General features: G+C 42.7%; 1 protein-coding gene across 3 annotated transcripts in view; it reads left to right on the top strand.

Annotated features, from left to right (window-relative positions):
* Positions 1 to 24,995, top strand: part of coro2ba (coronin, actin binding protein, 2Ba) — an 87,127-nt gene that overhangs the window by 45,637 nt on the left and 16,495 nt on the right. For 2 of the 3 annotated variants that reach the window (XM_038996188.1, XM_038996205.1), the window contains exon 2: positions 9,349 to 9,549. In XM_038996188.1, coding sequence (XP_038852116.1) covers positions 9,349 to 9,549 — 201 coding nt within the window. Of the gene's footprint in view, positions 1 to 6,161; positions 6,282 to 9,348; positions 9,550 to 24,995 lie in introns of those variants that run through there. The other variant, XM_038996197.1, reaches the window with a different exon arrangement.

Below are 24,995 nucleotides of genomic sequence, written 5' to 3'. Positions count from 1 at the left end.
ACAGTTGGGGTATATTTCATGTGTATGGGTCTAGGTAGCACTATGTTCAGAGGGCTTCTTGACAATGTCATGGGGATTGATATGGCAATTTCATCATTGGTCATAACAGCTAATGCTATTAAGTGTTTGGATTTTGGGATAGATGAATGTGTTTCAAAGAGTTTGATTAGAATCTATCTGTGGATAAACACGCACGCAGGAGTGGACACACGTGTATTTCCCTGACCCAGCCTAAGATGAATATGAACAGAGTATGCATACTAAGTAGAATAAGTCCATGGACCTCACGACAAAGCCCTACTGTCAGTGTTGGCTCAAATGGCCTTTACATAAACCCATTGTGGCCTTGTCATGCTCTGTCATGCTCACCATATCAAAGAATGTCACCATTTACAGCATTCATACCAGATACTACAGATGTACAATCTTAATTTGATCACCCTGTCGCAAGAGAACTTTCCTGCGGTGCAGGAAATATAAAACGTGTAGTGTTTTTTAGGTTTAAAAAAGGCTTCTGAAGTTTGTAATTTTCACTTTGAAAAATGTATCAACCCCTACAAAAATGTCCATTAATTATAATCCACATCATAATTCACATTTTCTGTTGCTGCAGGATTATTTTCCTGCTGTAGCAAACTGGCTCAAAGTATGATCCTGCATCTGTAGTTCCTGTGAAAAGCCCTATGTAGTCACTGACTGAGGTGGCAGCCAAAAGAACCAGCGGGGATGTCACTGTTCTGTGATATTTAGTCCATGTGACGAGGAGGGAATGTCATCGGAACTGACTAAACACCCATGTGGCCCGGGGAAGGGAGGAATAGCTAATAGCCCTTAGCGAGCTTCACAAAGACGGCTCCACGGGCAGGGTGAGGAGAGTGACAGCAGCCCTGGGGGGATCTCTTTCTCTCTTTTTACGCTCAGCTCGTTGGTTTCCGACAGACCCACTTCCTCTTTTGGCAACAGCATAGAGAGGATTGATAAGCATATCCTTAGCCATTCAGTTGAATTGTGGCAATTTCCCCGATGAATTGTGAAGCGACAGCCTCTGGAAACTGTTATACAGTCTTTGGACCTGGCGAGTAGAGCTGCCAATATCCCGTTGACTGCAGCTGAGTAATATTGGATTGGAATTTCATGGAGAAATGTACTTCCTTCGCGCATGACAGGATGTCATAGCAGGAAACTTTCAGCCATTGGAGTAAGACTGGGATGATTCAGGACCAATAGGATTCTGATAGTCTTGAGGTTTTACTGGGATGATTCAGGACCAATAGGATTCTGATAGTCTTGAGGTTGTACTGGGATGATTCAGGAACAATAGAATTCTGATAGTCTTGAGGTTGTACTGGGATGATTCAGGACCAATAGAATTGTGATAGTCTTGAGGTTTTACTGGGATGATTCAGGACCAATAGGATTCTGATAGTCTTGAGGTTGTACTGGGATGATTCAGGACCAATAGAATTCTGATAGTCTTGAGGTTTTACTGGGATGATTCAGGACCAATAGGATTCTGATAGTCTTGAGGTTGTACTGGGATGATTCAGGAACAATAGGATTCTGATAGTCTTGAGGTTTTACTGGGATGATTCAGGACCAATAGGATTCTGATAGTCTTGAGGTTGTACTGGGATGATTCAGGACCAATAGAATTCTGATAGTCTTGAGGTTGTACTGGGATGATTCAGGACCAATAGAATTCTGATAGTCTTGAGGTTTTACTGGGATGATTCAGGACCAATAGGATTCTGATAGTCTTGAGGTTGTACTGGGATGATTCAGGACCAATAGAATTCTGATAGTCTTGAGGTTGTACTGGGATGATTCAGGACCAATAGAATTCTGATAGTCTTGAGGTTTTACTGGGATGATTCAGGACCAATAGGATTCTGATAGTCTTGAGGTTGTACTGGGATGATTCAGGAACAATAGGATTCTGATAGTCTTGAGGTTTTACTGGGATGATTCAGGACCAATAGGATTCTGATAGTCTTGAGGTTTTACTGGGATGATTCAGGACCAATAGGATTCTGATAGTCTTGAGGTTTTACTGGGATGATTCAGGACCAATAGGATTGTGATAGTCTTGAGGTTGTACTGGGATGATTCAGGACCAATAGGATTGTGATAGTCTTGAGGTTGTACTGGGATGATTCAGGACCAATAGAATTGTGATAGTCTTGAGGTTTTACTGGGATGATTCAGGACCAATAGGATTGTGATAGTCTTGAGGTTTTACTGGGATGATTCAGGAACAATAGGATTCTGATAGTCTTGAGGTTTTACTGGGATGATTCAGGAATAATAGGATTCTGATAGTCTTGAGATTTTAATGGGATGATTCAGGACCAATAGGATTCTGATAGTCTTGTGGTTTTACTGGGATGATTCAGGACCAATAGGATTCTGATAGTCTTGTGGTTTTCCTGTAATTATTCAGGACCAGTAGGATTCTGATAGTCTTGTGGTTTTCCTGGAATTATTCAGGACCAATAGGATTCTGATAGTCTTGTGGTTTTACTGGGATGATTCAGGGCCAATAGGATTCTGATAGTCTTGAGGTTTTTCAGGAAGGAACAGAGAGTACAGTAAAAGAGAAACAGTGACTGCAGGCAAAAACTCAATAAACACAGAGTGCTCTCTGGAGCCCCCCCCCCACACACATAAACACAAAAGAACAAAGCCAAGACAAAAACCTACTGTGAACCTGTGGGAATCCTATACTGGAGGTCTTCCAATACACATCTTCCCTACAGACCCAGGGAGAGAAGTGAGGTGTCTCTACACTACCTGCCTATAAAAGCACAGAGGAATCACACATTGAAATACCAGACAGTGTAAGGTTGCAGACGGTGTGAGCCCTACGCCTTCCCCAGCATCATGACCTGTAGCTATGGTGAAAGTCACTCCCCTACGCACACCTCCCCTCAAACAGATCAAGATCCCCAAAATGGTCCTGAGAGGCCAGGTGTCACGTCCACAAAATGGTCCTGAGAGGCCAGGTGTCACGTCCACAAAATGGTCCTGAGAGGCCAGGTGTCACATCCACAAAATGGTCCTGAGAGGCCAGGTGTCACGTCCACAAAATGGTACTGAGAGGCCAGGTGCCATGTCCACAAAATGGTCCTGAGAGGCCAGGTGTCACGTCCACAAAATGGTCCTGAGAGGCCAGGTATCACGTCCACAAAATGGTCCTGAGAGGCCAGGTGTCACATCCACAAATGGTCCTGAGAGGCCAGGTGCCACGTCCACAAAATGGTCCTGAGAGGCCAGGTGTCACGTCCACAAAATGGTCCTGAGAGGCCAGGTGTCACGCCACAAAATGGTCCTGAGAGGCCAGGTGTCACGTCCACAAAATGGTCCTGAGAGGCCAGGTGTCACGTCCACAAAATGGTCCTGAGAGGCCAGGTGTCACGTCCACAAAATGGTCCTGAGAGGCCAGGTGTCACGTCTACAAAATGGTCCTGAGAGTATATAGTATTCATAAATTAAATCGACCACAAGCATTGATTGTATTGTACATGGATACTACACACAATATTTTTATGTTGTCCAGAGTCCAGAGTACATGGCAACCAGTTGAGGAATAGCGACAAAATCACACAGGCATGCTAGTGGAAAGATAAGTCACCCATCTTGTCAGAGATATAATCGAAATCTCCATTTGGATCTGTTGTATTTAATCACTAGGTACTCTGTATTACAGTAATCTGTTGTATTTAATAACTATGTACTCTGTATTACAGTAATCTGTTGTATTTAATCACTAGGTACTCTGTATTACAGTAATCTGTTGTATTTAATCACTAGGTACTCTGTATTACAGTAATCTGTTGTATTTAATCACTAGGTACTCTGTATTAGAGTAATCTGTCATATTTAATCACTAGGTACTTGTATTACAGTAATCGGTTGTATTTAATGACTAGGTACTCTGTATTAGAGTAATCTGTTGTATTTAATCACTAGGTACTCTGTATTAGAGTAATCTGTTGTATTTAATGACTTGGTACTCTTTATTACAGTGATCTGTTGTATTTAATCACTAGGTACTCTGTATTACAGTACTACGTTATATTTAATGACTAGGTACTCTATATTACAGTAATCTGTTGTATTTAATGACTAGGTACTCTTTATTACAGTACTCTGTTGTATTTAATGACTAGGTACTCTGTATTATAGTAATCTGTTGTATATAATCACTAGATACTCTTTATTACAGTAATCTGTTGTATTTAATGACTAGGCACTCTTTATTACAGTACTTTGTTGACCAATAACATCTGCTAAATATGTGTATGTGACCAATAGAATTTGATTTGATTTGATGTCAGACTGGGAAGAATGCACATTATCAAATGGGGGACCTTCAGTATGGGAAAGAGGGTTGTAAGGCTTGTGAGGAGAGCAGGGATGAAGAAGGAGGGAGGAGAAGAAAGGGGGAGGAAGGGATTGAGGGGAGGGGCAGAGAGAGGGATGGAGCCACAGGGGGTTCTGGGTAACAGCCAGGAGGGTCTTATGATTCCAAGGAGGCGGGGGGTGGGAGAGCAGGGGCTGCTGGGTCCAAGCTGTCTTTGAGCTCCGCTCAGGCGTTAGGGCAGAAGAGAAAAGACACACAAATGCAACAAAAACACACTATACACACTCTCTATCTCACTCTCTCTCTCTTTCTCTCTCTGCCTCTCTCTCGCTCACTCTCTCTCACGCTCTCTCGCTCTCTCTCTCTGCCCAGCAATGACCTTTTACTGCATACAGACCCAAACTTACCTCCTGACTAGTTTCACTAAATCCCAATCAGAGCAATCTCCTGGAAGGAAAACATGGGCTTTTGTGAAAGCCGCTATGGTTAAAATGTTTGGAACGACAGTACTTATCACAGATGTTTCACATAAAATATTGATTGTATTACTACTGGATTACGATTATGACACCCAAACAGCTTAGCACGGAAAAGTTTGCTCACTTTTCACAGCAGAAATAGCACCCCTCACCTTTCCTGACCCCATTGTCCAATAGCACTACGCTGCCCTAACAAACAAAACGGCAGTAACTGCTCATAGCGTGGAACTGAGAAAAAATGTTTTTATTTACCTTGGTACTGCTAACTGCTAACATGACCCCCAAAATATATACAATTCAACTTCGAGAAGAAAGCCAGGAAACAAAGGCAGAAAAACATGCGTAGGGAAACAGGCATAGGGAAACATGCGTAGGGAAACATGCATAAGGAAACATGCATAGGGAAACATGCGTAGGGAAACAGGCATAGGGAAACATGCGTAGGGAAACATGCATAAGGAAACATGCATAGGGAAACATGCGTAGGGAAACATGCAAAGGGAAACATGCATAGGGAAACATGCAAAGGGAAACATGCATAGGGAAACATGCATAGGGAAGCATGCATAGGGAAACATGCGTAGGGAAACATGCAAAGGGAAACATGCGTAAGGAAACATGCATAAGGAAACATGCATAGGGAAGCATGCATAGGGAAACATGCGTAGGGAAACATGCAAAGGGAAACATGCATAGGGAAACATGCATAGGGAAGCATGCGTAGGGAAACATGCAAAGGGAAATGTGCATAGGGAAACATGCATAGGGAAACATGCATAAGGAAACATGCGTAGGGAAACGTGCATAGGGAAACATGAGTAAGGAAACATGAGTAGGGAAACATTTATACTCTGTATAGTCGTAGACCTCTCTATTTGCAAACAAGAGAGTATGAAGTATCCAATACCAAGAACGTCTTTCAATAGTTATCAAAAGCTATCTACAGTTCCTGCTAGTGATAGGGCTGGCACAGTGAGACACAGTGAGAGAGAGAGATAGATGGATGTATATAGAGAGGGAGGGAGAGAGAGCAAGAGAATAGAGAGAGAGAGAGTGAAAGAGAGAGTGAGTGGTGCAGCCCACATCTAGAGGAGTACAGAGCAGTGAGAGGGATAGAGTGAGCATTAACTGCTGCTCCAGGGCTGCATGCAGCTGTCTGGTCTGGGGCTGAGAGGGAGCAGGAGAGAGGGAGGGGTAGCTCATAGGAGGAGGAGAGGACTTGAAGGGAGAAAGAGGAGAGACAGGGTAAGAAGAGGGGAGGAGAGAAACAGATGAGAGTGAGCGGAGCATAGTAGGCCGGTTGACTGGATGTATCGTTGAGAAGCTAGGAGAAACTGGCAGACTGCAGCTGGTCTATAAAAGGGAGGAAAGGGGGGGGTTGTAATTTGAGAGCGCCTGACAGATCGGGCTTTAGTGTCACTACTCTACTCAGCACTAAGGTAAGATATTGTTTTCACTGAGAGGACTGTTTTTGGAGAGTAACTCAGATATACTATGGATGGCTGTGTGTGTGTGTGTGTGTGTGTGTGTGTGTGTGTGTGTGTGTGTGTGTGTGTGTGTGTGTGTGTGTGTGTGTGTGTGTGTGTGTGTGTGTGTGTGTGTGTGTGTGTGTGTGTGTGTGTGTGTGTGTGTGTGTGTAAGTGTGTGTGTGTGTAAGTGTGTGTGTGTGTGTGTAAGTGAGTTGGGGGGTATTTCCTGTCCTTTCAAGGCTGTCATAACCATCTCCTGGGGTTATGAGATGGATGGATCACATATACAGTTAGGTGTAGACTATGGCTAGCACGGGGACGCCCTGCCATGACTTGAGCTGAGAGACACCATGCTTTAGTCTCACTGCGCTGTCAGTGAGAGACAGAGAGCAACGTACGCAGTCCCGCGTGCCATCCACTGGTGACAAATGAATGAGTGTCCTTGTGGTGAGAACTCAATGCCAGTGCTCTTACTCTGCTGCCCTGAGGCCTCTTCCTGCTGTTCTGCTGTTTCACATTAATACTTTAACAAGCTAAGCATTATGCTCAGAGTCATTCTAGGGAGTAGCTTCTTTAACTCTGCTTTTTGAGAGGAAGGAGGGGGGGTAACGAGGAAGGAAAGGAATTGAGATGTGCAGTGAGTGGAATGAGTACCGGACTACTCCCACAGCACTCAGAGGTGAGAATCTCGAGAGTACAAAAAGTGCTGTGACAGCAGCTGTCTGTGGACATGTCGAGCTCCAGCTATATCAATGCCACGCCACACTCCTTCACCTCCACGACAAAGTGATTACTGGCCTGCCCGTGGGTGAGAGTGATTACTGGTCTGCCCGTGGGTGAGATGGGTGAGAGTGATTACTGGTCTGCCCGTGGGTGGGATGGGTGAGAGTGATTACTGGTCTGCCTGTGGGTGGGATGGGTGAGAGTGATTACTGGTCTGCCTGTGGGTGGGATGGGTGAGAGTGATTACTGGTCTGCCTGTGGGTGGGATGGGTGAGAGTGATTACTGGTCTGCCTGTGGGTGGGATGGGTGAGAGTGATTACTGGTCGACCCGTGGGTGGGATGGGTGAGAGTGATTACTGCTCTGCCCGTGGGTGGGATGGGTGAGAGTGATTACTGGCCTGCCTGTGTGTAGGAGTGATTACTGGCCTGCCCGTGGGTGGGAGTGATTACTGGCCTGCCTGTGGGTGGGATGGGTGAGAGTGATTACTGGTCTGCCCGTGGGTGGGATGGGTGAGAGTGATTACTGGTCTGCCTGTGGGTGGGATGGGTGAGAGTGATTACTGGCCTGCCTGTGTGTGGGATGGGTGAGAGTGATTACTGGTCTGACTGTGGGTGGGATGGGTGAGAGTGATTACTGGTCTGCCTGTGCTAACTGGATTGTGTGCACCGCTTGGTCTCCACTGGCTGAAGACCAGATGTAGACTGCAGTCTGTAGGACAGGAAGAGACCATGGCAGCATGGCAACAGGGACATCTCTATTTGCACACAGCACTGTTCCCAACCCAGAACAATGCTGAATTGTGGCTGTGGTGATGTCATCTTGTCACTGATCTGACAGTGTTGTAAATCTCCTTCCCAGAAGGACTTCCTGTCTGTTAATATGTATGTATTTAACCAGGCAAGTCAGTTAAGAACAAATTCTTATTTACAATGACATCCTACCAGTGGGTTAACTGCCTTGTTCAGGGGCAGAACGACAGCTTATTATTTTGTCAGCTCAGGGATTCGATCCAGCAACCTTTCAGTTACTGGCCCAACGCTCTAACCACTAGGCTACCTGCTGCTGTCTGCAAGCAGAAGTTCCCCTTTACCACACCTACGATCTATTCACCCTCCCTGATGTATCATCAATCATTTGTGGGACAAACCTCAAAACTGGCCTTGGATCAGTGTCTAGGGGCCATCCAGCTCTACACCTGTGATTAGGTCTAGTGTGACCCAGAAGATAGATGTATCTCACGCTGCAAGGCAGGAAGTCGGTCAGTACATGCTTGTGGGTAACGACAAACAAAAGTAGTGGTTTGAGTGTTTTTATGATGGAGTCAACCACTTCCCCTCGCTGTGAAGTGAAGTGGCTGGCTAACTGTTTTGCAAGATTTCATGGGTCCAAGCCCAGGACATATGTGTCAGAGAGGAATCATTTCATGGAGCTGCTTCCTTGTTAGTAGTTGGTGATTTCAGACTCAAATCACTTGTGAGGGACTGCTCTTCTCTACCATTATTTACTTACTCGCTATTTTATGTGAAATATTTTCTTGTGGCATTGAACGTTTGCCACACTGAAAACATTTCACACTCTGTCTAACATGGGATTTGAATTGTCATGACAGTACTGACAAAATTCCTCTGAACTATAGGGGCGGACAGAAGGGATTTTGAAGAAAGCAACACTCCTCTTTACTATCTTTACTAATGGGGGTTTCTCTAGGGATTTTAGAACAGTAATCTCAAAGTTAAAGGAGAACTCCACCCAAAAACGATATTTTGGTATTTGTTTCATTAGTCCATTGTTGACATAGTCCCAAATGTTTTGCTTGTCAGCAATCAATTTTTCAAGATATATAACTTTCAAAATACAGAAGTCATCACCATATGATGATGCGTTTTGCGTCATATGATACAAAAGGCATCACACAGATGATTTCTATATTTTGAAAGTTGATTGCTGACAATCAAAACATGTTGGGACTATTTCAACAATGGACCAAAATACCAAAATATAGTTTTTTGGTGGCGTTTTCCTTTAATACTCTAATTTGTGTTTTTTCCCTAAATCTAAAATAATCCAATTATGTTCAACCAGCCGGTTGATCTAAGCTATTAACCATGAATGGCCACTAACCTGTCAACTAAACAGCTGACCTTCTGCTCACATTGACCAGCATATACAGTAACCAGAAAACCACCATGTCAGCACATTGAACATGATAAAACAGCAACTAACTGGTGCCTTCAATACAGCCCAGTGCTGGTATTGCAGAAACTCCTTTCTGAACCTCCCTCCTTAATATCTCTCTATTTCTTCTCCATCAGATGTCATGGCGTCCGACATACCGAAGCTCCAAGTTTCGAAACGTCTACGGCAAAGTGGCCAACCGGGAGCACTGCTTTGACGGCATTCCCATCACCAAGAACGTCCATGACAACCACTTCTGTGCCGTCAATGCCAAGTTCCTGGCCATCGTCACGGAGAGTGCCGGTGGAGGGTCCTTTATCGTTATCCCTGTCTCCCAGGTAACCATGGCAGCAGGCCAACAGTGAGGCATTACGTTCTCTGGGCTGGATAACTCTCTGAAACATCTACTCTGAGAATGATTTGTATTTTTGCACTTTAGGATGTCCTTTTCTCAAAGTCAAAGCACATGACATTGTTTCACCCCTTCCACCACCAATGTGTAGCACCCATTTGGGTGGTGCCACAGCAGCCATTTTATGTAATAACGATCACCACACATGTGGTGCGGTGTGATTGACTCCTAATATAACCCTGTAACGACCAGTGCCAACCCTAACCCTGTAACGACCCGTGCCAACCCTAACCCTGTAACGACCAGTTCCAACCCTAAACCTGTAACGACCAGTTCCAACCCTAACCCTGTAAAGACCAGTGCCAACCCTAACCCTGTAACGACCAGTTCCAACCCTAACCCTGTAAAGACCCGTGCCAACCCCATACTCCTCAACCAGATACCAAATCCAACAATGTAGCTAACAATGGTACGCAAGAGTTGCACTTAAATATCCTGAAGGACATTGTTGTAATGGAAAATGTGTCGCTTTCAAAGACCTTAAAAGTATGGACTGTGGTGGGAAAATGTTGATTTTACCTGAAGAAGAGTCTGGTTTTCATGAATGATTCCAATGATTACTGGAAATACATTTGGATGACATATGATATTTATGTTTTACTGTTCTACAAAGCAAACCTTTTCTGGAGAGCTTTAAACACTCACCTTTAGGTTTAACGTGGAGTTATGATAATACTGTGTTGTGTGATTGTATATATTAAGCATCTCCAATGCAAAATTAAATCTAGAATCGGCTTCCTATTTCGCAACAAAGCCTCCTTCACTCACGCTGCCAAACATACCCTCGTAAAACTGACTATCCTACCGATCCTCGACTTCGGAGATGTCATTTACAAAATAGCCTCCAACACTCTACTCAGCAAACTGGATGCAGTCTATCACAGTGCCATCCGTTTTGTCACCAAAGCCCCATATACCACCCACCACTGTGACCTATATGCTCTCGTTGGCTGGCCCTCGCTACATATTCGACGCCAGTCCCACTGGCTCCAGGTCATCTATAAGTATTTGCTAGATAAAGCTCCTCTTTATCTCAGCTCACTGGTCACTATAACAACACTCACCCGTAGCATGCGCTCCTGCAGGTATATCTCACTGGTCATCCCCAAAGCCAACACCTCGTTGGCCGCCTTTCCTTCCAGTTCTCTGTTGCCAATGACTGGAACGAATTGCAAAAATCGCTGAAGTTGGAGACTTATTTCTCCCTAACTAACTTTAAGCATCTGAGCAGCTTACCGATCGCTGCAGCTGTACATACCCCATCTGTAAATAGCCCATCCAACTAACTACCTCATCCCCATATTGTTTTTATTGACTTTTTTTGCTCTTTTGCACACCAGTATGTCTCATCAGCCCAGGCAGGGAAGTTATAAACTTGATCTCCACTATAAAAAGCATCTAGACATTATCTCCCATTTCTTTTAGACTAGCATTTGGTTTTTAACAGCAGAGATCTGTAATAACCTTGCTGTCTGTCTCTCCAACATTTGCAACATTGTTTCAATATATAAATTTGATCTCTAGCTGTCCTATGGTACTGAACGTGTCAGGAGTCGGGACGAGACAGACAAGCTGTCAGCTTTCCTCAGCCAGTCGAAATCATTAATCAGCCCAATTTTTAGGGAACAAATGTCAATAGAGAAACACAAAATGCAGCTAGTTTTCTGTAAATCCAGCTTCAGTTTGAAATGATTGTGAACACTGCCCTGGCAAGAGAGTAAATGTTCTATGCCAGGGCGAAATCTCACATCATTAGCTCATTGTTATGGATGTATCCCAAAAACAATCACGAGAAAACAGCTTAAACAAATGCAAATGCAGCTACTTTGTTGTTATTCTGGCTACACTGTTTGATGTGACTGTGTTAGCCAAAGTTGGCTAGCTAGCAAGCAAGGGATAAGAACGTTGCCAGCCATCATGGCAACAGAACATTTAGAACAAACAACTGGGTTGCGTCCATATATTTAGAACAAAAAGACTTAACTACTGGGTCGCGTCTCTGGCAACCGAACCGATAGAACGAAAGACCAGCCGGTTTGGGTAGATTTGTGTTGGAGCTATATCTCGTGGAAGGATGAAATAGTATGAATAAATTAATAAAAATATATATTTTTATGAAAATATGTCAATCATTATTTGAATATGTTGGTAACCCGTTGTATAAATGTGATAATGCCCTTGAAGCAGGAGTTTGGAGGATATATTGACATGGTTTTCCGGCCCTCGACTTCATCTCAGGCCTAACAACACCCGTGCCAATATATAGTCCAAACTTCTCTGGCCCCTCGACTTCATCTCAGGCCTAACAACACCCGTGCCAATATATACTCCAAACTTCTCTGGCCCCTCGACTTCATCTCAGGCCTAACAACACCCGTGCCAATATATAGTCCAAACTTCTCTGGCCTCTCGACTTCATCTCAGGCCTAACAACACCCGTGCCAATATATACTCCAAACTTCTCTGGCCCCTCGACTTCATCTCAGGCCTAACAACACCCGTGCCAATATATACTCCAAACTTCTCTGGCCCCTCGACTTCATCTCAGGCCTAACAACACCCGTGCCAATATATACTCCAAACTTCTCTGGCCCCTCGACTTCATCTCAGGCCTAACAACACCCGTGCCAATATATACTCCAAACTTCTCTGGCCCCTCGACTTCATCTCAGGCCTAACAACACCCGTGCCAATATATACTCCAAACTTCTCTGGCCCCTCGACTTCATCTCAGGCCTAACAACACCCGTGCCAATATATACTCCAAACTTCTCTGGCCCCTCGACTTCATCTCAGGCCTAACAACACCCGTGCCAATATATACTCCAAACTTCTCTGGCCCCTCGACTTCATCTCAGGCCTAACAACACCCGTGCCAATATATACTCCAAACTTCTCTGGCCCCTCGACTTCATCTCAGGCCTAACAACACCCGTGCCAATATATAGTCCAAACTTCTCTGGCCTCTCGACTTCATCTCAGGCCTAACAACACCGTGCCAATATATACTCCAAACTTCTCTGGCCCCTCGACTTCATCTCAGGCCTAACAACACCCGTGCCAATATATACTCCAAACTTCTCTGGCCCCTCGACTTCATCTCAGGCCTAACAACACCCGTGCCAATATATACTCCAAACTTCTCTGGCCCCTCGACTTCATCTCAGGCCTAACAACACCCGTGCCAATATATACTCCAAACTTCTCTGGCCCCTCGACTTCATCTCAGGCCTAACAACACCCGTGCCAATATATAGTCCAAACTTCTCTGGCCTCTCGACTTCATCTCAGGCCTAACAACACCCGTGCCAATATATACTCCAAACTTCTCTGGCCCCTCGACTTCATCTCAGGCCTAACAACACCCGTGCCAATATATACTCCAAACTTCTCTGGCCCCTCGACTTCATCTCAGGCCTAACAACACCCGTGCCAATATATACTCCAAACTTCTCTGGCCCCTCGACTTCATCTCAGGCCTAACAACACCCGTGCCAATATATACTCCAAACTTCTCTGGCCCCTCGACTTCATCTCAGGCCTAACAACACCCGTGCCAATATATACTCCAAACTTCTCTGGCCTCTCGACTTCATCTCGGGCCTAACAACACCCGTGCCAATATATACTCCAAACTTCTCTGGCCTCTCGACTTCATCTCGGGCCTAACAACACCCGTGCCAATATATAGTCCAAACTTCTCTGGCCTCTCGACTTCATCTCAGGCCTAACAACACCCGTGCCAATATATACTCCAAACTTCTCTGGCCTCTCGACTTCATCTCAGGCCTAACAACACCCGTGCCAATATATACTCCAAACTTCTCTGGCCTCATGGTTTAAGTAGATGTTGGGTCTCAATCACATCCTCTCTTGGAGACTAATCAAAATTGTTATTAGCCCTAATGGCTCTAAATCTCAAATCACTCATCAACGCCAATCTTATTGATCAAATTGGACAAATACGTTTTCTAGAGCAGCATCAATTGTTGTCAGGGTATACAGATGATGTCACTCATTGTTTAGTATGAAACCCATCTGCACCCTGGGATATAAAAGACCAACTACTATTTACTGAGTCCTGTCTCCTCAAGACACACTTTGCCTTGATACTTCCACTGTTTCTGGCCGCAAAGCCTTTTATCCAGAGGGCAGGCCAAATGAAACTGTTACCAGAGGGCAGGCCAAATCAAACTGTTACCAGAGGGCAGGCCAAATCAAACTGTTACCAGAGGGCAGGCCAAATCAGACTGTTACCAGAGGGCAGGCCAAATCAAACTGTTACCAGAGGGCAGGCCAAATCAAACTGTTACCAGAGGGCAGGCCAAATCAGACTGTTACCAGAGGGCAGGCCAAATCAAACTGTTACCAGAGGGCAGGCCAAATCAAACTGTTACCAGAGGGCAGGCCAAATCAAACTGTTACCAGAGGGCAGGCCAAATCAAACTGTTACCAGAGGGCAGGCCAAATCAAACTGTTACCAGAGTGCAGGCCAAATCAAACTGTTACCAGAGGACAGGTCAAATCAAACTGTTACCAGAGGGCAGGCCAAATCAAACTGTTACCAGAGGACAGGCCAAATCAAACTGTTACCAGAGGGCAGGCCAAATCAAACTGTTACCAGAGGGCAGGCCAAATCAAACTGTTACCAGAGGGCAGGCCAAATCAAACTGTTACCAGAGGGCAGTGCACATCTGAGTTCAGGCCTTGATATGGTCATTCAGCAAGATGCTGTTATCCAACGTTCTGTGAACATACAGTATATGTTCCATGAGTGACTTAAAGTATATGTTCCATGAGTGACTTACAGTATATGTTCCATGAGTGACTTACAGTATATGGTCCATGAGTGACTTAAAGCCCAGCTTTGGTTTGGCACTTTGCTCCAATCAACTAAAGCAGTTACATTTTACATTTCCCCCATTGATGTTTCACTTGAAGGAGTGGAATAGAGTCCAATCCAGGGTACAAGAAGGAGATCTGCAGCTGGTGCAGGGTGTAAAAATACATCTCTGCGAAACCAATATTCTAATTAGGAAAAGCAGTTATAGGAATGAAAAGGGTGGGACACACACTATAATGGAAAACCACTGTGGGGAATTTTCTGCTCTAGTATTTTACAGCTATTTACTGAATAGGAGAGAAGAAGGCATAAATACATCAGTTTCTGCATTTTCACTAAGTGAAATATGGTGAAATATGAAAGCCACTCAATTAAATGTTGCAGATATACAGTATTAATACCATATTGTCAGTTATGAGGGATTTCTCATTGCCGTTAGTTGTCTTGGCACTTCCATGAACGATGGTCTTTGAGGGGACAAGCTGTGAACCATACCGCTCTCCTCCAAGATCTTCCATTCTTTATTGCCATGGTCCCTCTCTTGCCACCTCATGCCAAGTTATACTACACTACCTAGAATGCCCCACCCTGTCCCTGTCATGGTCCCAAAGCATTCTACAGCTTTCACTTGGATCAGGCATCAATGGGTCTTTTGTCATGGGTATCCAGAGTCATTCAGCTTACTGTGTTGTAATTCATCTGGCTGAGCTCATGGCTGTTCGATTGCCTCATAATTGACTCATGTGTTTCGGTGTAAGACTTGGGCTACTTTCCCATGCTAGTTGGGCTACTTATGCAGCCCTCCTCAAAGCAGCTTTCTGCTCATCTGATTGCAGAATCTTCAACACATATTTTTAACCCTACATTTATTTCTAGTACCATCCACAGGGTCTGGAAGGCGGCTCATATACTCCCCCTTCACAAAAGTGTTGACCCGTATGACCTAAATAATTATAGCCCCATTTCCAAACTCTATTGCCTAGCAAAGATTCTAGAATCCTTGGTAAATACTCAATTTAGATCTTTTATAACTAGGAAATGTATTCTAAATGTACACCAGTCAGGTTCCAGATCAGGTCATAGCACCATCTCTGCTACTTCTTTGGTTTTAAATGATGTCTTTAATTGTTTGGATGAGAAAACACATTGTGCAGACCTTTTTATTGACCTGTCTAAAGCCTTCAACACTGTGGATTGCGCATTACTCATTCAAAGGCTTTCATCAATTGATCATGACCAGGCTGGTTTGAAACCATATTAAAGGACAGAATACAGTGTGTGTTTACTGATGGTGTTAAATCAGGTTTTCTGGATTTAACATAGAGTCCCACAGAGGTTGATTCTCGGTCCTGTTCTTTTCACTATTTACATTAACAATATTGGTTTATTTGGAGAAGATGAAAAAATGTCACTTGTATGCAGATGACACCTTGGCGCATGTGTAGCGTGGTTCATTCTGCGTTGTGTACTTTTAATTAGGACGCTGCCACAACTGAAGGTCTGCTAGTTGAATTATTTTTATTTGCCCTGCACACGAAGAGACAACACACATTATGTTAACCCTTGGCGCAGTCCTAGCTCTCAGGCACCTTGCTAGCCGAAGGTCAGGCAAAAGAGAACCAAAAGGAAATAACAGGTGCTGCGTGCACACATTCGATGCACAACAGCACACCATACAATACAATACAAGTAAAATGATACAGAACATAATTCTGACAAAATAAAAGACATACCTGCACACGGAGACACAACACACATTATGTTAACCCTTGGCGCAGTCCTAGCTCTCAGGCACCTGCGCAAGCACATGGACACTCACTCAAACACTGTCCCAAGTACTCACAAGTTACAATAGATACCCTAGTTAGCGAGCTTTGTGAAACTTGTTAACATAAATCTTTATATTATCCACATTGTAACAAACTTATGGTAGCATAACAGTACATTGTGTAACATTATGACGGTTTCATATTGAACAATAGCGGAGCCAAGGACAACATACCTTGCTATGCCAAAGGTCAGGCAAAAGAGAACAATAAGGGGGTACGGAAATACAGATAACCCGCGATGGACCAAACCAAAATATACAAAACTTTTACAATCACGTGTATGTACAATATTGATATGAAAAAGTGTTTGTACACCAAAGAAAAACATTAGCTATGCAGCTGCAATTAAATAAAAAAATACACTGAATTATTATTATTATTATCAAATTATTAGCATCCCCTCCTGACCTGGCCTATTTGAATTGGTCCTTGTGTGCAACTTGGTGCATAATCTAGGGGAACAACATCACACTGCTACACATGCTATTACCCCCACAGCTGACCAGACTCTATCAGAGATTTAATCTGTCTTTATTGCCCTGCAGAAAGATTTTGTTGAACTGAAATGGTTACTTAATGCAGGTAAAACCAAGTATATTTTATTTTCCAAATCATGTAAAAATTTATCTGATGATTAATGCATACCTACTTTGGACGGTGCCCTCATTGATCGTGTCCACGCTTATAAATATCTGGCTATCTGAATTTACAAAAAGCTACTATATCTTTTCAAAGAAGCATGTTGATGAGTTAGTTAAGAAATGTAGAGTTAAAATAGTCTTCTTCTGTCGGAACAGACAGCCTTTACCTCCCTTATCTCACCTCATTTGCTCACATTGTATATAGACTTATTTTTCTACTGTATTATTGACTGTATGTTTGTTTTACTCCATGTGTAACTCTGTGTTGTTGTAATGTGTCGAACTGCTTTGCTTTATCTTGGCCAGGTCGCAATTGTAAATGAGAACTTGTCCTCAACTTGCCTACCTGGTTAAATAAAGGTGAAATAAAATAAAATGAAAAATGAAACAAGCAGAAAACAAATAATTCAGTCAACATTCATTCGGGTTATTGACTAGGGTAATGTCATCTAACGGTTAAGCTGACTATGGTTATTGACTAGGGTAATGTCATCTAACGGTTAAGCTGACTGTGGTTATTGACTAGGGTAATGTCATCTAACGGTTAAGCTGACTATGGTTATTGACTAGGGTAATGTCATCTAACGGTTAAGCTGACTATGGTTATTGACTAGGGTAATGTCATCTAACGGTTAAGCTGACTATGGTTATTGACTAGGGTAATGTCATCTAACGGTTAAGCTGACTATGGTTATTGACTAGGGTAATGTCATCTAACGGTTAAGCTGGCTATGGTTATTGACTAGGGTAATGTCATCTAACGGTTAAGCTGACTATGGTTATTGACTAGGGTAATGTCATCTAACGGTTAAGCTGACTGTGGTTATTGACTAGGGTAATGTCATCTAACGGTTAAGCTGACTGGTTATTGACTAGGGTAATGTCATCTAACGGTTAAGCTGACTATGGTTATTGACTAGGGTAATGTCATCTAACGGTTAAGCTGACTATGGTTATTGACTAGGGTAATGTCATCTAACGGTTAAGCTGACTATGGTTATTGACTAGGGTAATGTCATCTAACGGTTAAGCTGACTATGGTTATTGACTAGGGTAATGTCATCTAACGGTTAAGCTGACTATGAAGAAAAACTAAACACCCACCTGTTGATACACAATCCCTCCACAACACCTGTTTGATACACAATCCCTCCACAACACCTGTCTGATACACAATCCCTCCACAACACCTGTCTGATACACAATCCCTCCACAACACCTGTCTGATACACAATCCCTCCACAACACCTGTCTGATACACAATCCAACCTGTCTGAACAATCCAACACCTGTCTGATACACAATCCCTCCACAACACCTGTCTGATACACAATCCCTCCACAACACCTGTCTGATACACAATCCCTCCACAACACCTGTCTGATACACAATCCCTCCACAACACCTGTCTGATACACAATCCCTCCACAACACCTGTCTGATACACAATCCCTCCACAACACCTGTCTGATACACAATCCCTCCACAACACCTGTCTGATACACAATCCCTCCACAACACCTGTCTGATACACAATCCCTCCACAACACCTGTCTGATACACAATCCCTCCACAACACCTGTCTGATACACAATCCCTCCACAACACCTGTCTGATACACAATCCCTCCACAACACCTGTCTGATACACAATCCCTCCACAACACCTGTCTGATACACAATCCCTCCACAACACCTGTTGATACCCAATCCCTCCACAACACCTGTCTGATACACAATCCCTCCACAACACCTGTCTGATACACAATCCCTCCACAACACCTGTCTGATACACAATCCCTCCAAAACACCTGTCTGATACACAATCCCTCCACAACACCTGTCTGATACACAATCACTCCAGAACACCTGTCTGATACACAATCCCTCCACAACACCTGTTTGATACACAATCCCTCCACAACACCTGTCTGATACACAATCCCTCCACAACACCTGTCTGATACACAATCCCTCCACAACACCTGTTTGATACACAATCCCTCCACAACACCTGTCTGATACACAATCCCTCCACAACACCTGTCTGATACACAATCCCTCCACAACACCTGTCTGATACACAATCCCTCCACAACACCTGTCTGATACACAATCCCTCCACAACACCTGTCTGATACACAATCCCTCCACAACACCTGTCTGATACACAATCCCTCCACAACACCTGTCTGATACACAATCCCTCCACAACACCTGTCTGATACACAATCCCTCCACAACACCTGTCTGATACACAATCCCTCCACAACACCTGTCTGATACACAATCCCTCCACAACACCTGTCTGATACACAATCCCTCCACAACACCTGTCTGATACACAATCCCTCCACAACACCTGTCTGATACACAATCCCTCCACAACACCTGTCTGATACACAATCCCTCCACAACACCTGTTTGATACACAATCCCTCCACAACACCTGTCTGATACACAATCCCTCCACAACACCTGTCTGATACACAATCCCTCCACAACACCTGTCTGAAGATTCAGTGTTATGCTTGTAATAACATTTGGTGCCTGTTATTCATTGGCTAACAAGTCTGGTGTTGATTTTGAGTCTATGAATATGTTCACAGCATTACACACAGACACAAAGGAACAATATTGTGTGCATCACCTGAACTATGCCTTGTTCTATGAAATACTATACATTATATGACAGTAGGGCTGGAGTGGTGGAATGGAAACAGCATACAGAGGCTATGACTCTCGTACAGTGAAGAAGGGAAACAACATGAGTAGAAGAAGTGTGGTATGCAAAATGATGTCACCAGTCACAGTTTAACCATCGGAAAATCCACCCCCACTGCCATGCTGGGTAGATTCAGTCGTTGTGGAGAGAGATATCCCACTGAGCACAGATGTCATTTCAACGTCTACTTTTGATTTACATTTGGTTGAGTTGTCAACTATGATGTAACCTTCAGGTGAATCTGAGGTATTGGTTCTACAGATATGATGTAACCTTCAGGTGAATCTGAGGTATTGGTTCTACAGATATGATGTAACCTTCAGGTGAATCTGAGGTATTGGTTCTACAGATATGATGTAACCTTCAGGTGAATCTGAGGTATTGGTTCTACAGATATGATGTAACCTTCAGGTGAATCTGAGGTATTGGTTCTACAGATATGATGTAACCTTCAGGTGAATCTGAGGTATTGGTTCTACAGATATGATGTAACCTTCAGGTGAATCTGAGGTATTGGTTCTACAGATATGATGTAACCTTCAGGTGAATCTGAGGTATTGGTTCTATAGATATGATGTAACCTTCAGGTGAAACTGAGATATTAAACCTACAGATATGATGTAACCTTCAGGTGAATCTGAGGTATTGGTCCTACAGATATGATGTAACCTTCAGGTGAATCTGAGGTATTAAGCCTACAGATATGATGTAACCTTCAGGTGAATCTGAGGTATTAAACCTACAGATATGATGTAACCTTCAGGTGAATCTGAGATATTAAACCTACAGATATGATGTAACCTTCAGGTGAATCTGAGATATTAAACCTACAGATATGATGTAACCTTCAGGTGAATCTGAGGTATTGGTTCTACAGATATGATGTAACCTTCAGGTGAATCTGAGATATTAAACCTACAGATATGATGTAACCTTCAGGTGAATCTGAGGTATTGGTTCTACAGATATGATGTAACCTTCAGGTGAATCTGAGGTATTAAACCTACAGATATGATGTAACCTTCAGGTGAATCTGAGATATTAAACCTACAGATATGATGTAACCTTCAGGTGAATCTGAGATATTAAACCTACAGATATGATGTAACCTTCAGGTGAATCTGAGGTATTGGTTCTACAGATATGATGTAACCTTCAGGTGAATCTGAGATATTAAACCTACAGATATGATGTAACCTTCAGGTGAATCTGAGGTATTGGTTCTACAGATATGATGTAACCTTCAGGTGAATCTGAGGTATTAAACCTACAGATATGATGTAACCTTCAGGTGAATCTGAGATATTAAACCTACAGATATGATGTAACCTTCAGGTGAATCTGAGATATTAAACCTACAGATATGATGTAACCTTCAGGTGAATCTGAGATATTAAACCTACAGATATGATGTAACCTTCAGATGAAACTGAGATATTAAACCTACAGATATGATGTAACCTTCAGGTGAATCTGAGATATTAAACCTACAGATATGATGTAACCTTCAGTTGAATCTGAGGTATTGGTTCTACAGATATGATGTAACCTTCAGGTGAATCTGAGATATTAAACCTACAGATATGATGTAACCTTCAGGTGAATCTGAGGTATTGATTCTACATATATGATGTAACCTTCAGGTGAATCTGAGATATTAAACCTACAGATATGATGTAACCTTCAGGTGAATCTGAGGTATTGGTTCTACAGATATGATGTAACCTTCAGGTGAATCTGAGGTATTGGTTCTACAGATATGATGTAACCTTCAGGTGAATCTGAGGTATTAAACCTACAGATATTATGTAACCTTCAGGTGAAACTGAGATATTAAACCTACAGATATGATGTAACCTTCAGGTGAATCTGAGATATTAAACCTACAGATATGATGTAACCTTCAGGTGAATCTGAGGTATTAAACCTACAGATATTATGTAACCTTCAGGTGAATCTGAGGTATTGGTTCTACAGATATGATGTAACCTTCAGGTGAATCTGAGGTATTAAACCTACAGATATGATGTAACCTTCAGGTGAATCTGAGGTATTGGTTCTACAGATATGATGTAACCTTCAGGTGAATCTGAGGTATTGGTTCTACAGATATGATGTAACCTTCAGGTGAATCTGAGGTATTGGTTCTACAGATATGATGTAACCTTCAGGTGAATCTGAGGTATTGGTTCTACAGATATGATGTAACCTTCAGGTGAATCTGAGGTTTTGGTCCTACAGATATGATGTAACCTTCAGGCGAATCTGAGGTATTAAACCTACAGATATGATGTAACCTTCAGGTGAATCTGAGATATTAAACCTACAGATATGATGTAACCTTCAGGTGAATCTGAGGTATTGGTCCTACAGATATGATGTAACCTTCAGGTGAATCTGAGATATTAAACCTACAGATATGATGTAACCTTCAGGTGAATCTGAGATATTAAACCTACAGATATGATGTAACCTTCAGGTGAATCTGAGGTATTGGTCCTACAGATATGATGTAACCTTCAGGTGAATCTGATATATTAAACCTACAGATATGATGTAACCTTCAGGTGAATCTGAGGTATTAAACCTACAGATATGATGTAACCTTCAGGTGAATCTGAGATATTAAACCTACAGATATGATGTAACCTTCAGGTGAATCTGAGGTATTGATTCTACATATATGATGTAACCTTCAGGTGAATCTGAGGTATTGATTCTACATATATGATGTAACCTTCAGGTGAATCTGAGGTATTAAACCTACAGATATGATGTAACCTTCAGGTGAATCTGAGGTATTGATTCTACAGATATGATGTAACCTTCAGGTGAAACTGAGGTATTGGTTCTACAGATATGATGTAACCTTCAGGTGAATCTGAGGTATTGGTCCTACAGATATGATGTAACCTTCAGGTGAATCTGAGGTATTGATTCTACAGATATGATGTAACCTTCAGGTGAATCTGAGGTATTGGTTCTACAGATATGATGTAACCTTCAGGTGAAACTGAGGTATTGGTCCTACAGATATGATGTAACCTTCAGGTGAATCTGAGATATTAAACCTACAGATATGATGTAACCTTCAGGTGAATCTGAGGTATTGATTCTACATATATGATGTAACCTTCAGGTGAATCTGAGATATTAAACCTACAGATATGATGTAACCTTCAGGTGAATCTGAGGTATTGATTCTACATATATGATGTAACCTTCAGGTGAATCTGAGGTATTGGTCCTACAGATATGATGTAACCTTCAGGTGAATCTGAGGTATTAAACCTACAGATATGATGTAACCTTCAGGTGAATCTGAGGTATTAAACCTACAGATATGATGTAACCTTCAGGTGAATCTGAGGTATTGGTCCTACATACATGATGTAAACATGTATAAAGAGAATGTACTTATCAAGTAATGGTGTGTTTGTGTTTCTCACCAATCAGTGTGTGTGTGTGTGTGTGCGTGCATTTGTTTCCCTATCAGTATGTAGAGCTGCTGTGTGTCTAAGTGTGAACGCAGCAGGGTACTCCAGCCCTGTGTTAGAGAGTCTCTGGTGAACACAGCAGGGTACAACAGCCCTGTGTTAGAGAGTCTCTGGTGAACACAGCAGGGTATAACAGCCCTGTGTTAGAGAGTCTCTGGTGAACACAGCAGGGTATAACAGCCCTGTGTTAGAGAGTCTCTGGTGAACACAGCAGGGTATAACAGCCCTGTGTTAGAGAGTCTCTGGTGAACACAGCAGGGTACAACAGCCCTGTGTTAGAGAGTCTCTGGTGAACACAGCAGGGTATAACAGCCCTGTGTTAGAGAGTCTCTGGTGAACACAGCAGGATATAACAGCCCTGTGTTAGGGCAGCCCTGTGTTATAGAGTCTCTGGTGATAATGTGTCGTGTGGCTGTTGCCAGATGACATCATGAGAATGTCTGTGATTGGAAGTCTTCCAGAAAACCTTCCAGAATACAAAGCACCAACATAGAACACTTCAAAACCATCCAGAATACAAAGCACCAACATAGAACACTTCACAACCTTCCAGAATACAAAGCACCAACATAGAACACTTCAAAACCATCCAGAATACAAAGCACCAACATAGAACACTTCAAAACCATCCAGAATACAAAGCACCAACATAGAACACTTCAAAACCATCCAGAATACAAAGCACCAACATAGAACACTTCAAAACCATCCAGAATACAAAGCACCAACATAGAACACTTCAAAACCATCCAGAATACAAAGCACCAACATAGAACACTTCAAAACCATCCAGAATACAAAGCACCAACATAGAACACTTCACAACCTTCCAGAATACAAAGCACCAACATAGAACACGTCTTTAACCCTTAAAGGGAGCCAACCAGTGTACTGAATGCCCAGAGGGCCTGGTTCAACCCAAGGTCTCATTCACACCATCTCAGAATTGTGATCCAGATTCACCCTGGCTTCTGCCTGATGCCCTCCCTTTGTCCTCTATGTATTAATATTCAAAGACTTCGAATTCCATAACCGATTTAATAATGGCATAATCCTGTAAGACTTACACTGAGGCCCAATATGCTTCTACAAGATGATATCAAGCTTTGTTTTAATATTTTATCAGATGTGTTCCCCACTTTCCCTCAGCTAATGAGGAATGAGTATTTCTGATTAAAACTGTGACATCTGTCATGTCTGTCGAGTATTGAGGACCTATGGGAAATCATACAGGAGATGATGAGTTTAGTTTATAGAAGAAATCTCTGGAAGAAAGTCTACATTAGAAAATGACACACTAATTGAGAATAGTTGGTAAAGTTTTACTGTGGGAAGCTGTCGAGATTGGACTCTTTTTCTGAAAAGCCTGGGTAGGGACTTTAGCAGTCAATCTGTTCTGACATGAAAAGGATACTCCAAGTTATGAATGCTGGCTGCCCTTGGTTTGTCACACACACACACACACACACACACACACACACACACACACACACACACACACACACACACACACAAATACAGTATATACAGTGCATTCTGAAAGAATTCAGACCCATTCACTTTTTCCACATTTTGTTACGTTACAGCCTTATTTTAAAATGGATTAAAAAAATACAAAAATAACTTATCAATCTACACACACTTGCCCCATAATGACGAAGAAAAGACTGCTTTTTAAAAATGTTTGCAAATGTATTACAAATAAAAAACTGAAATATAACATTTACATAAGTATTCAGACCCTTTATTCAGTACTTTGTTGAAGCACCTTTGGCAGCGATCAGGCTTTTATAGTAGAGTGGCCAGACGGAAGCCACTCCTCAGTAAAAGGCACATAA

The sequence above is a fragment of the Salvelinus namaycush genome, chromosome 1, assembly GCF_016432855.1.
Source record: "Salvelinus namaycush isolate Seneca chromosome 1, SaNama_1.0, whole genome shotgun sequence".
NCBI classification, from domain to species: domain Eukaryota; kingdom Metazoa; phylum Chordata; class Actinopteri; order Salmoniformes; family Salmonidae; genus Salvelinus; species Salvelinus namaycush.
This window is presented reverse-complemented; position numbering and strand designations above follow the sequence as displayed.